Source organism: Colossoma macropomum, unplaced genomic scaffold (assembly GCF_904425465.1).
Source record: "Colossoma macropomum unplaced genomic scaffold, Colossoma_macropomum, whole genome shotgun sequence".
Lineage (NCBI taxonomy): Eukaryota > Metazoa > Chordata > Actinopteri > Characiformes > Serrasalmidae > Colossoma > Colossoma macropomum.
Genome location: NW_023496045.1, coordinates 239,738 through 253,065, shown reverse-complemented (window position 1 = coordinate 253,065; position 13,328 = coordinate 239,738). Strand labels below are relative to the sequence as shown.

Below are 13,328 nucleotides of genomic sequence, written 5' to 3'. Positions count from 1 at the left end.
ATATATATATATATATATATATACACACACACTCTTATTTACACTCAGAAAATCTACAACAACAAATGACCGGGGCGCCCAAACTTTTGCACACAACTGTGTGGACTTCAGACGTGACGTGTGAACTTCTCTACTTTCTGAAAGACAAAAGGTGTAAAAGCCGACAGAGAAGCGAGAGAGCGATACAGGGAGAGAAGAAGAGAGAGGGGAAGAGAGCAAGACGGAAAAGAGAGAAAGTGAGAGAAAGAGAGTGTGAGAAAGAAAGACAGACGGAAAAAAGAGAAGAGAAGGTGACGGAAAGAGTGCGAGAATGGAAGAAAGAGAGAGAGAGAGAGAGAGAGAGAGAGAGAGAGAGAGAGAGATTGGTGGAGTTTAATAGAGCACGGCTTCAAAGGGATTTCCCAGCTACCTCTGAGCATTTAGGTACCTCAGGCAGAACATCTGTAGAGAGCAACACTCTCTCTCTCTCTGTGAACTGGTTTCTTCAAACATCTGGAAAGAGTTATACCCACACTTCACCACTAGAGGGCGGGATTGAGCTCCTTTTGGCAGCCAATGGTCAGCCATAAACACTCCAGACGAGGACTGTTGTGCTGCAACAAACCTGAAATAACTTTTTAGCAGAAGGAAAAAATGTTTACTTCCACTCACTGGCCACTTTATTAGAAACATCCACATTGTGCTTCTGCTCACTGGCCACTTTATTAGAAACATCCACATTGTGCTTCTGCTCACTGGCCACTTTATTAGAAACATCCACATTGTGCTTCCGGTCACTGGCCACTTTATTAGAAACTCCCACACTGTACTTCTGCTCACTGGCCACTTTATTAGAAACATCCACATTGTGCTTCCGCTCACTGGCCACTTTATTAGAAACATCCACATTGTGCTTCTGCTCACTGGCCACTTTATTAGAAACATCCACATTGTGCTTCCGGTCACTGGCCACTTTATTAGAAACTCCCACACTGTACTTCTGCTCACTGGCCACTTTATTAGTAACATCCACATTGTACTTCCACACACTGGCCAATTTATTAGAAACCCCTACCTTTTACTTCTATTAACTGGCCACATTATTAGAAACATCCACATTGTACTTCTATTAACTGGTCACTTTATTGGAAAAACACCCACACTGTACTTCCTCTCACTGGCCACATTATTAGAAACGTCCACATTGTACTTCCACACACTGGCCAATTTATTAGAAACTCCTACCATGTACTTCTATTAACTGGCCACTTTAATAGAAACACGAACATTGTACTTTCACTAACTGGGCACTTTATTAGAATTAGCAGTGACGCTGCATTTACAGAAGCTGCCAAGATGCAAACACATGATCAGCAACCGGCCAGTTTATTATTTTGACTCTGTAAAATCTTTGCTCTAAACTGTAAGTCGCCCCCTCTCACTTTCATTGGAGCACTTTTTGATTCATGTTATGTCAGAGTCACTGCTGGGTTGGTGGTCCACAGCGTTGAGAGTGGTCAGCCCCCACAAACATCCAGCCAAGAGAGGCTCTGTGGTCAGAAACTGATTTCATTGAAGCATGTTTGTGAACTCTATGCTGGTAAAGAGAACAGAAACACGCGCAAACAGACCAATAACGAGGAAGTGAAAATTAATTTCACAGACGCAAATTTGGCAGCGGTGAAGAGTTGGTGAAGTGTTGAAGTGTCGCTTTCGAAAAGGAGAACAGAGATGTTGCCATAGCAGCGAGCGCTTTTATAAAACACAGGCTGACGACCCTGCAGGAGCAGCTTAAGCTAAAGTTTTACATTAGCTGAGCTCCGAACCACAAGCGCTCTCAATTCATCTCCATGCCCCGCCCACAAGCATCCTTTCCTAGCAACTGTTGCCACGTTGGACAAGCTTTACAGAACAACAAAAATCCCACTCAGCCTCAAGACAAACTGTAGCAAACTTTGCACTGAACCTACATATTCATGTGTGCATACATACACTCTTAAAAAAGGACTGCGCTTCAACAGTTCTTTAGTAGAGAAATGGTTCTAGATAGCACTCAAAGAACCCTTCGCCTGATTAAATGGTTCTTTGCATGGTGAAAGTGTTCTTCAGACTGATGGAAAACGGCTCTATATAGCACCCAAAAGGGTTCTCCTATTGTTACAAGCTTGACATTGTGACAACAGAGTGCCCTTTTGGGAAACCATCTAGAACCATAGAACCATCTACAGCACATTTTCCATCAGTCTGAAGAACACTTTCACCAGGCAAAGAACCATTTAATCAGGCGAGGGGCTCTTTGAGTGCTCATGGTTCTATATAGAACTATTATTTTACTAAAGAAACCTTGAAGAACTATCAGGTTTAAACCCTAATGGTTCTAATGTTCCATTTTCAGTAGTTGTGATGACCTGAGATCAGCGCTGTACTGTAATCAGCCCACCCACACTACACACACCACTGTTCCAGGAACAGCCCAGCCAGACCGGGACACTGTGGGCTCTAAGCTGCGTTATCTCGAGAGCCTCTTAAGATAGAACGTTCCAGAATGTAGCTTGTTGCGAATGCTGATGATGGGAGAGCGAGCGTGCATGCCAGCAGAACGATAAAGCCATGAATCAGCCGTCAGCAAGACCAGAAACAGCAGCTCCAGCTACAGATACGATAGCACGGTCTCCCAGACAGACCACCTTCACACAGTCCTCAGACTCACTGCATGACAAAGTTAAAAGAACATGGTCAATAATGTAATTAATGCCAAATGTAGCTGATCAGCAAGGTCATGTTCGGCGTCCGACGTTTGCTTCTTTAAGCCCAATGCATGTGGAGGCGTTCAGTATCACTGATAGACCTGATTATGCAGTTTCTGACACTGCATGTCTCACTGTTACCTATAAACATGGATCATTACATGTTAACAAGCCTAATTCAGTGACTTTACATGGGCACACTCGCGAAAATTTAGCTGGATGCTCCAATACTTCAATAAATAATCTCCAGCTGGTCCAGAATGCAGCTGCTAGAGTCTTACAAGGACCAAAAAGTTTGACCATATATCCCCAGTCCTGTGGTCATTACACTGGCTACCTGTTAAATTTGGTGTAGAGTATAAGATCCTTCATTAAACGGCTCCGCAGTATCTTAGTGGATTAATTCAGTCATATGAACCCACACGTACGCTCCGCCCACAAAACAACGGCCTGCTGACGGTTCCCAGAATTAGAAAAACCACAGCAGGTGGTCGAGCATTTTCCTACGTAGCCCCAAAATTGTGGAATCATCTCCCGACCTCTGTTCGGGACTCAGACACACTGTCTACATTTAAAACTAGACTCAAAACGTTTGTTTGTACAAGCTTTTTGCTGATATCAGTTGTTTGCACTATTACTTAATCTCTCTCTCTCTCTCTCACCCCCTGAGCGGCAAGTCACCACATGGGAGTCACCAGAGCTGATCTGCTGATCTGAGTTGGCTGATCTGCACCGTTTTGACCACCATGGAGCTTCATGCTGTACAACGCTGTGCAAACCTCACCTGCATGAACTGACCCTCCTGCTGCTGCTGCTGCATAAACTCAGACTATCTAATTAACCATTGCTCCACCTGTTCCCCTTCTGAGTCTTGGTTCCTCTCAAGGTTTCTTCCTTTTGCTCTTAGGGAGTTTTTCCTTGCCGCTGTCTCCATTGGCGACGCTCATGGGGACTCGGACCCAGATTTTTCTCTAAAGCTGCTTTGTGACAACACCTGTTGTAAAAAGCGCTACATAAATAAACTTTGACTGGACTTGAAAATGAAAAATTTAACCTACTGCTATATTTGTTACTGCTTAATCACATCCTACGGCGCTTCCAGCAGTGTTTAGGTGCGATTTTCCCCCTACTAATGATGTGTGATGGAGGTGGGAAGAATGTTTGAAAAACTACAACTGCTTTGGGGTGGATATTTGTGGGCGGGCTGTTTTTCACCATCTAGTGAACACAGTAGTAAGGCAGATAGATAAGGTTACTGCTGGGAAGCAGAATATCTTACTACAGCCATATTACTGTAGAACAAGGGTCTTTCACTGCCCTGTTGTGGCTCCACAGCTGAATTAGATTTGTAGGTAAAAATAAAATAATCCTCCTTCACAGTAAAATAAAGCTCTGCTGATCGTTCAACACAGTTTAACAATAAATGGTCTTAAACTCTGGAGTTAATGTAGAACTGCTAATTCACCCTTTAACCCTGAAGATCAGCGCAGACTGCTGGTCACCACAGCAACACAGACAACAATCTTGCCTAGCTAGTAGCTAACGAAACGGCAAAGAGAGAGATTTAAGATGAACATCGATAATTTAGAGACGAATGGACTTATTTATACGTTTAATCTGCAACAAGAAACTGTCAAACACTGAAAAGTCGTGAAGATGAAGTCAGTTTCTTGTTCCATTTGTCCAGTTCCACCTTAAATAGTGACGCAGTTACATTCTAGCGCCTCAGACAATATTTAAGGTGGAATGGGAAAATTCAAATAAGGAGCTGGAGAATGAGAAGCGACTTCAGCCTCGTAAAAAATCGAGACATTTTACAAGAAACTGTTCTACTTTTGGAAAAGTTTCCTGCCGGAGATGCGAGAGAAGCAGCTATAGCTAAGCTAAAGCTTAAAGCAGAGCAAAGTAAGTCTGTGTTTTCGTTTATAATATATCTATTAGCCTATACTAGCACATCAACACACACTGAGACATATTAACAGCCAAGATGGTAAAATGGATATAAAATGTTGTGGCTCCCAAGGTGAATTGATTTTTGTTGAAAGGACAAAATGGACAAAACGGCTCTTCTTAATATTTGGGTTGCCAACCCCAGGTTTAGTAACTGTCATCAGATCATTCATACTATCATCTCTCAGAGAACAGAATGGATTAGTCATTGAGAGAGATGACCAGTCAGATGAGGATGATAACAAGCTAAAAGCTAAAGTTAGCGAGATAGCTGGCTATCAATATACCTTAGCTTAGATCCTATTCTCTTTATTAGCCAATAGCTCAGTGACTAAGCTAGCAGTCAGGATTGGGTAGCACCCAACAGCTGTATGACACATCTGTGTAATGCATGCTGGGTATGGCATAAAAATGATACACAATCGTGACTTGTGTCAAACTGATGAGGCTGATGGATTTAAATGCTGATCTACAGAATATATACAATAGAATACACATAACACAACAAGCAACACATTAAACACTAGTTTTAGGCTGAAAATGCTCCTTTAAGGTGATCCTGTTGCTGATACAGGCGTCCAACTGCTTCTATAACCTACACAGAAAAGCACTAACCAATAGAACATGATGCTCTGGAGGAGATGCACAGAAGCCCAATGCCAAACGTGGGCTAGAGGGGTATAAAGCCCCCCAGCATTGGGCTGTGGAGCAGTGGAACTGTGTTCTCTGGAGTGATGGAGCTCCATCCAATACCTTCGGGATGAGTTGGAGATCCAGAACTGACCATCCAACATCAGTACCTGACCTCACTAATGCTCAATCAAATCCTCACAGCAATGTTTCAACATCTAGAGCCTTCCCAGAAGAGCAGAGGCTGTTACTGCAGCGCAAACTCACTATTAACACCTTCACTTCAGAAGAAACGGGTGTCTACAAACTTTCGGACAAGTGTAAAAACAAGAACGTTCTATCCTCGTCTGCTGATTCTGGAGCAAAGATAACTTCAGTGCTTGTCAGAATCAAGGCTAAAATAATAAACACACTCCTAAGATAGTAAATGCATGTATTTGTCACTTTTAAATGAGGACAATGAAGTAATGACAAGCTCACAAAGAAGCCCAACCAACACAGCGCTCATCAATGCAGGCGCCCCTTCTTTGATTAAAGGGGAATTCCACTAATTACTCATAATTAAGTGGTTTAGATGTAAACAGAGCGGTTCAGAGTCATTCAGAGTGGTTTGGTGTGAAACGCTCCGCTCTAGAGAAACTTACGGAGTCAGAACTGTTCACAGTGGTGGTGATAGGAACCAGACGTCCACCTCTAAAAGCTCCCTCACAGAAAGTTACTACAGGAAATGGCCTGATGACTGAGACACTGTTTTATGATAGTTTTGAGAAGATTTTGGCCTAAAGCAATAATTTTTAAATACATTTAATGTAAGGTGAAGGGGATACAGTTACACCCCCCCCTCAAAAATGGCCTATATTTTAATAAAACAGTGGACTTACCACTGCTTTACCATCATCAACATTACATATCATTGCTGTCCAAAGGAAAGCAAGTTTCTCCAAAAAGCTGAAGAGGAGATGGTAAAAACATTTTTACCTTTTAATGTAAGTTAATGTAAAGAGATTTTATTCCAAGCAATTTTGGAGCATTTCTATCGGCCCATTCTTCATGAAATTTTCACACAATATGGAGGGGGTGGAGGGGGCTCAAGGGGGGGGGTGAAGGGGTGTGGAGTTTGGGTGCTGTGCAAAAAAATAAAAATCACCAAAAAATGGACACTTGCTTTTTTGACTGTGACATATGGGTTCAATGTTTTGGATTAGGAAAACATGATATTTACTGTTACTGCAATATAATTTATCACAGCATATGATACAGCATAATACTCTATAATGCTTTTACTCCTTTGTGAGCATTGTGGATGTTGTCAGTGCTGAGCAACTGTATGTTTCATTACAAAGGGAGCATAATCAGCCCTGTTTAACTGAATTTAGTGCAGAATAGTGTGTGGTATACTAAAAATCATTGTATTTATATTTCTTAAAGGTATCAGTATTAACAGTAATAGTGTTTCAACTTATTTAACAAACCGTTCTGATTCATATTGTGCATCATATTTTGTCTTGAAGTATCATGATACTACATTTTTGCCATATTGCGCAGCCCCATTCTGGATAGTAAATAATGTCTATATTTGTGTTGTAGTCATGGTAACCCCTGGTTCCTATCACCACCACTGTAAAGACATCTGAGCCATTTCACAACAAACCACTCTGAATCACTCTGATTACATCTCACACACTGAATTATGCAGAAATTTAGAAAAACTGGGTGGAATTCCCCTTTTGCTACACTCAGTTAAGCTGTGCTGGAGTCAGAGCGAGTGGAAACTCGGACTTTGCGTTTTTCCTGTGGGGTCAGATGCACATCAGGCCTGCAGGAGCTGCGTCAGGTGTCCAGGAAGAGAGCAGGAAAAGATTGGAAACAATACGGCCTCCCACGGGAAGATGACACGGTGTGAAGTGGTGGGGTCGGTGGACCTCCGTACGGGGCACATCCTGTTCATTAATCAGCTACTTCCTGTTTCTGCAGAAAGAGGTGTATCTCTCTCTCTCTTCTCTCTGATTCCTCTCACAGCATCCCTCGCTCTCTCATACAATACAGCCAAACAAAAGGACATGAGGTCATATTTCCTCTGCTTACAGTTAACAAAAGATCGTTTGCACAATGCGCAACGTCTTTATCTCCAATATTACCAGAAGCAGAAATCAGCTCTGATTAGGGCTGGAAATAATTATTATTTCCATAGTCGATTAGTCTAAACATTATTAAATTAACTGACTAATCATATAACCAGTCTGATTTCAAAGCTCCGCCATCATTCAAAGCTCCGTCTGTGCAACAATCAGTTTCATAGTACTGTGAAACAGAGCCATATCGCCCCCTACACTTCCTGTAGTGTACTACAGTCTGTCAGAATGACTGTGTGGATCATATGAACATTATAGAGGCTTTTTAAATGAAACAGTAGAAGCCATATCGCCCCCTACGCTTCCTGTAGTGTATTACAGTCTGTCAGAATGACTGTGTGGATCATATGAACATTATAGAGGCTTTTTAAATGAAACAGTAGAAGCCATATCGCCCCCTACACTTCCTGTAGTGTATAACGGTCTGTCAGAATGACTGTGTGGATCATATGAACATTATAGAGGCTTTTTAAATGAAACAGTAGAAGTCATGTTTCATATTAAGCCTTAAAATGTGTTTCACAACAATATTTTGTAACTAAAAAACAGAAAAATATCATTGTAAAAGGAAAAGAAGAATTTATGTTGTACATAGTATAATTTTATGTTTGTTCTCTCATGAAGTAAGGGGGTGGGGTTAGGGTAACTTTCTCATAAAGGGCCAATTTTGGCCTTTGGGCAGCAATTCCCAGAAAATTCTGGGCAGCACTGGTCTAAGGTAACAAGATTTTATTCCATCATCAAGAGATCAAGAGTTTAAATCTCGGCAATGCGATGTACAAAAAGGCACTATTTACAGGAGCGTTATTTTTTTACAGATATCCAAAACCCCAGGTTATCAAAATGAGCTGATATTATTGACCAACCCATATACTGGTTAGACCCTAATAAACATTAATGCACACACAAACAAGCAGCGTTCCCATAACCAGCAGAGTGACCCCAGGAGGGCCAGGGTCAGCGATTAACGTCCAAAACTGCGTCACATCTCTGTAAAACCCCCAGAGGCCAGCGAGGGACAGGAGAGTGATGGCACAGGAGCACAGAGTGACCATCATTCATCAAACCCAGCATCAGTCAGAGACACACAGACAGAGAGAGAGAGAGAGAGAGAGAGAGAATAAAACTAAGCAGACACTCACCTCAGTCTGATCCATGTCTGTTAATGATGCCTGAACATCAGCAGAAACACTGAGGTCATCTATCAGAGAAAACAGAGACGTGTATTAGGTTCAGAAACCACCGGCCGAATGCATGTAGTTAGACTCTTACAGCCTGCAGTTATGGGTGATGATAAAAAATGATACTATGAATTATTTCTGACTCGTCGCTCACAAACAAGTGGAGAAATTGTGCTGAGAGTGCAGACTGGAAGCTTTCAGTCCAGACCACATTCGTGTTTGTAAGCAAAAGAGGAGATATTTTATTACGATTTTTTGTGATCAATTTTTTTTATTAGTTCCATTCCTCTCTAATGCAGACAAACATGAATGAGCTCAGTCAAAATTACAGTCAATAAAGGCACAGATACAGTCAGTGTCACACCAACTGGGAAAATGAGTACAGCGTGAGTTTAAGGGCTTCGTCTAATGGGCTAATATCAAATCTTTAAGAGCTGATTCAGCTGCATCCCACACTAATGCTGTGAATTATTTCTGATTCACAGCTTAAAGAAACAGGTGCTAAAAGTGCAGATTCTAAACTTCAGTCCAGGCGACATTTGTTTGTGTGAGCAGAGGAGACGTTTTATTAGGATTTGAATTTTTTGTGACAAATTTTTAAATAAGTTCTTAAAAGACAACATGATGTAGCTTCCATTCCTCTCTAACGCAGACAAACATGAATACGCTCAGTCAAAATTACAGTCAATGAAAGCACCGACAGTCAGTGTCACGCCAACTGAGAAAAACGGGTATAGGGTGAGTTTAAGGGCTTCATCTAATGAGCTAATATTAAATCTTTAAGAGCTGATTTAATCACATCCCACACTAATGCTGTGAATTATTTCCAACTCGTAGCTTAACCCTTTAATGTCCTCACCAAGAAAAAAAAACAAAGGAAAATTTATTTTTTTATTTTTTATTTGTTTGGTGCAACAATAAAGACAATTTGGTGTTTTTTTTGACCCCACAGTTTTTAGAATATTCACGTCTACCAAACTGTTGAGGTGGCACATTGTGGCTAAATCAGGACATATATAGTTTCTCAAAATGTGCTCTACCAAAGGGTTGAGCAGAACAGATGAAACAAGTGCTAAAAGTGCAGACTCTAAACTTTCAGTCCAGACCACATTCGTGTTTGTAAGCAAAAGAGGAGATATTTTATTACGATTTTTTGTGATAAATTTTTTTTATTAGTTCCATTCCTCTCTAATGCAGACAAACATGAATGAGCTCAGTCAAAATTACAGTCAATAAAGGCACAGATACAGTCAGTGTCACACCAACTGGGAAAATGAGTATAGCGTGAGTTTAAGGGCTTCGTCTAATGGGCTAATATTAAATCTTTAAGAGCTGATTTAGTCACATCTGACGCCAACACTGTAGCTGAATTTATCAGCGCTGTGGTGCACTAAAGGGAAACGATATCATAACAAAATAATAGCCACAGCTGTATATGTGAATTGAATCCATTACGTATAATACTCTTTTTAGCAGCAGTGAGATCAGCAAAGAAGTTTTTGAGCTAATGTGAAGGTGAAAGTGCTGACTGTGTCGGCTCTGTGTTTACATTAAGGCCCAATCCCATTTCACCCCTCGCCCCTACCACTGAGCCCTTAGCCCTCGCGTCTAGGGGTAGGGTGTCCTGATTCTTGTTGAGATAGAGGGGGAGGGTGAAGTGTTGGGGCTACATGACCCTCCAAACGGAGGTTTTTCAGAGACTCCAAACAGAGAGATATGAGAAAAAAAGAAAAACCGGCAAGACGGAGAACAAGAGACCAAAGAAACCCACAAATGTGAGAATTTTCTCTGTTAAAAAATTACAATAACCATCATATTATCTTAGTTTAATGTCGTTTCAGTGTATTTTGGTTGTTTTCTTCATAACATAAGCATAAAAAATCGCTAATAGCATGCTAATGTCTCGGTAGCTAGTTAGCTAACTTTCCCGTTCCACCTTAAATAGTCCAGCATTTCCGATACCTGAAGCGCCAGAATGTAACTGCTGCACCATTTAAGGTGGAAGAGGAAAATTCGAACAAGAATCTGGTGAATATCTGACTTCAGCTTCATATCACTGAAGAATTAGGGGTGGGTGATAATAAATAATTGCCCCCCTCTTTGAAGGCATATGATGCCCTAAATGTAACTAAAGCCCAGCAGTGAGGAGCTGAACTTTACCCTCCTCTGCTGTCACTGCAGACTGGCAGGGTCGCCTACAGAGCAGCGCTGGTAGCTGTTAATGAAGTGATGCTCTTTTTATTTGAGGGTCCCATTTCAGAGGAAGATTTCAACCACTACCCTGTAACTCAGTTCCAAGGGGTTAGGGTGACACTCAAAAACAAGGGGTAGGGGTAAAAGGAAGAAATGGGACTGGGCCTTATAGTTGATTAATTGATGAGCAAGATTGTTCCAGGTAACAGTCAGGTTACACCTTAACCGTACAAACCGGTTCCCATTCCCATTTAAATATTATTTCTAATATATAAGATGTATCTAACAGAGCTGTAGATCAGGATACAGAAAGTATATGAAGTATCTGTATTCTTTGTAAAGGCAGTATTCAGATCAGTTAAGTTTTTAGGAGAATACATTTAGAAGATTCATACTGAATTAAAATCACAATCATCGATAATCACTACAGTACTAATCCAGCTCGAATAGAGCTTTAGATATAGAAAGTAAGAGGTGCCAGAGACAGATTTTTTTCTTTTACAACTGTATATTTGCACAAACCAAAGTGGTTAAACAATTCACTAAAGATTTTGGTTTGAATTTGTTTAAGTTTGTGTGTCTTCATGTCCAAAAAGAACTACCATCATTTTCATTTTTGCTGCTGTTGTCAATATTTCACACCAAATGAACAGAAACTGTTCAGAAGTGTAGAGTTTAACTCATCTACACAGAATGTATATGTTCTTCTTTAAGTAGTTAACCATGTCACCAATCATGGAATTATGCAATTTAACTATAAACCAAGCAAAGGCAACAAAAACTCAAATCAAAAACACGTGTGAGGGTTAAACTGCTGACTGCTCTGACACAGCAGCTGTTGGCACACAGTTTAAGAATCCGATCACAAAGCTGGCAGAAGAGACTCTGAACTTTTACTACTGTTCCAGTCTGGGACGAGGTGTGGAGCGCCACCTATAATCCCCCAACAACAACTTACACTGTCCAGCTTTAGCTCTGCACTCACAGACTCGTCTAATTGACAGTGATCCAGTGATTTATAGCTCTGCTACAGTTAATTCAGATGTAATTTGTTTTCACATATTTATTTTATTTATAACAATAATTTCTTATATTTCACACTTTCCATTACAACATGAACTTAAGGTGCTTTAGAGAACCATAAAACAAAATTCATGAAAGCAGGTCTAAGAGAAAGGTCTTCAGATCCTTCTTAAGACATAAGAATTACTTAAAACACAACAAAATTTAATTTATAAAAACAAAAAGAAAAGTCCTAAGTTTCTTTTCAAAGAGAGATAAAGATCCAGAAGAGACTCAATACACTAAAATTTCATGTAACCTCATTAGACCTCGCTCACCAAAAGCTCTTAAGAAGAAATTTCTTCTTAGAACCCACTTACGCAGTTTTGACGAAGATTCTGACTCACCGATGTTTCATTATTTGGGATTTGTTCTTAGGTGAGAACAGTTCTGCGCTCATCGTCATGAATCTGACGTAGACTTTTTCTTAGGACCTTTCTCAAGAACACACTTAAGAAGATACTGGAGAATGAGGGCCAATGACATTACTACTACTATTAATGATAATTAGTACTATTACTAAAATAACAGTAAGTACAACTATTACTGATAATCAACAATAAAAACTTAATTAATTTTATTATTATAACCATATTATTATAATTATTATTATTATTATCAGTAGTAGTAGTAGTAGTACTAGTAGTAGTAAGGCTCTTTGTTTGTAAGGACAGAAATGCCTACACTAAATAAATAAATAAATAAATAAACATGGATCTTCAAGGGTTCTCAAGTGTTGTCCAGTAAAAAGAATGGTTCTTTTTAGAACCATGAGTCTTATATAGTACCATTTCATCCTTACATGGTTCTTTGAATGGTGAAATTGTTCTTCAGATTGATGGAGAATATGTGTCTAATATGGTGTAATAAATAAACAAATGAATAAATAAATAAATAAAAGTGAACTCAAGGTCTGAAAAGGTCTGAAGTGACTCTGCTTCTCCCTCCGAGACTAACGCAGTTTTCACTGCTCCAAACTCTGATTACTGCAGTGATTCCGTTATATTTTGAATTTTGCCTTAACTTAAAGGTGAATTCCACCAATTTTTAAAATTCTCAGAGACTCTGATGTCTTTACAGTGGTGGTGATAGGAACCAGGGGTCGCCATGACTACAACACAAATATAGACAATTTTATTTACTATCCAGAACCACCAGTGAACCTACACGAGTCTTCTGGGTTTATATGGAATGTTGATGATGGGAAATAGCAGAAAATCTGAAATAATATGCTTTTTTTTCAGGACTATTTTGGCCCACAACGTCCTGCACGTATCCCTCCACCATGAGTGGTTACGGTCAGGGTTATGAATGGATTTAAAAATATATTTTAGGTCTAACCTAACAGGAGCTTTTAGAGGTGGACATCTGGTTCCTATCACCACCACTGCGAACAACTGTGACTCGGTAAGTTTCTCTAGAACGAAGAATTTCACACCAGACCTCTCTGAATG

At 40.2% G+C, this 13,328-nt stretch overlaps 1 protein-coding gene across 7 annotated transcripts in view; it reads right to left on the bottom strand.

Annotated features, from left to right (window-relative positions):
* The window catches only part of akap13 (A-kinase anchoring protein 13), a 188,219-nt gene that overhangs the window by 94,949 nt on the left and 79,942 nt on the right, over positions 1-13,328 (bottom strand). For all 7 annotated transcript variants that reach the window (XM_036564915.1, XM_036564912.1, XM_036564917.1 and 4 more), the window contains one exon: positions 8,581-8,639. In XM_036564915.1, the coding sequence (XP_036420808.1) occupies positions 8,581-8,639 (59 nt within the window). The remainder of the gene's footprint in view (positions 1-8,580; positions 8,640-13,328) is intronic.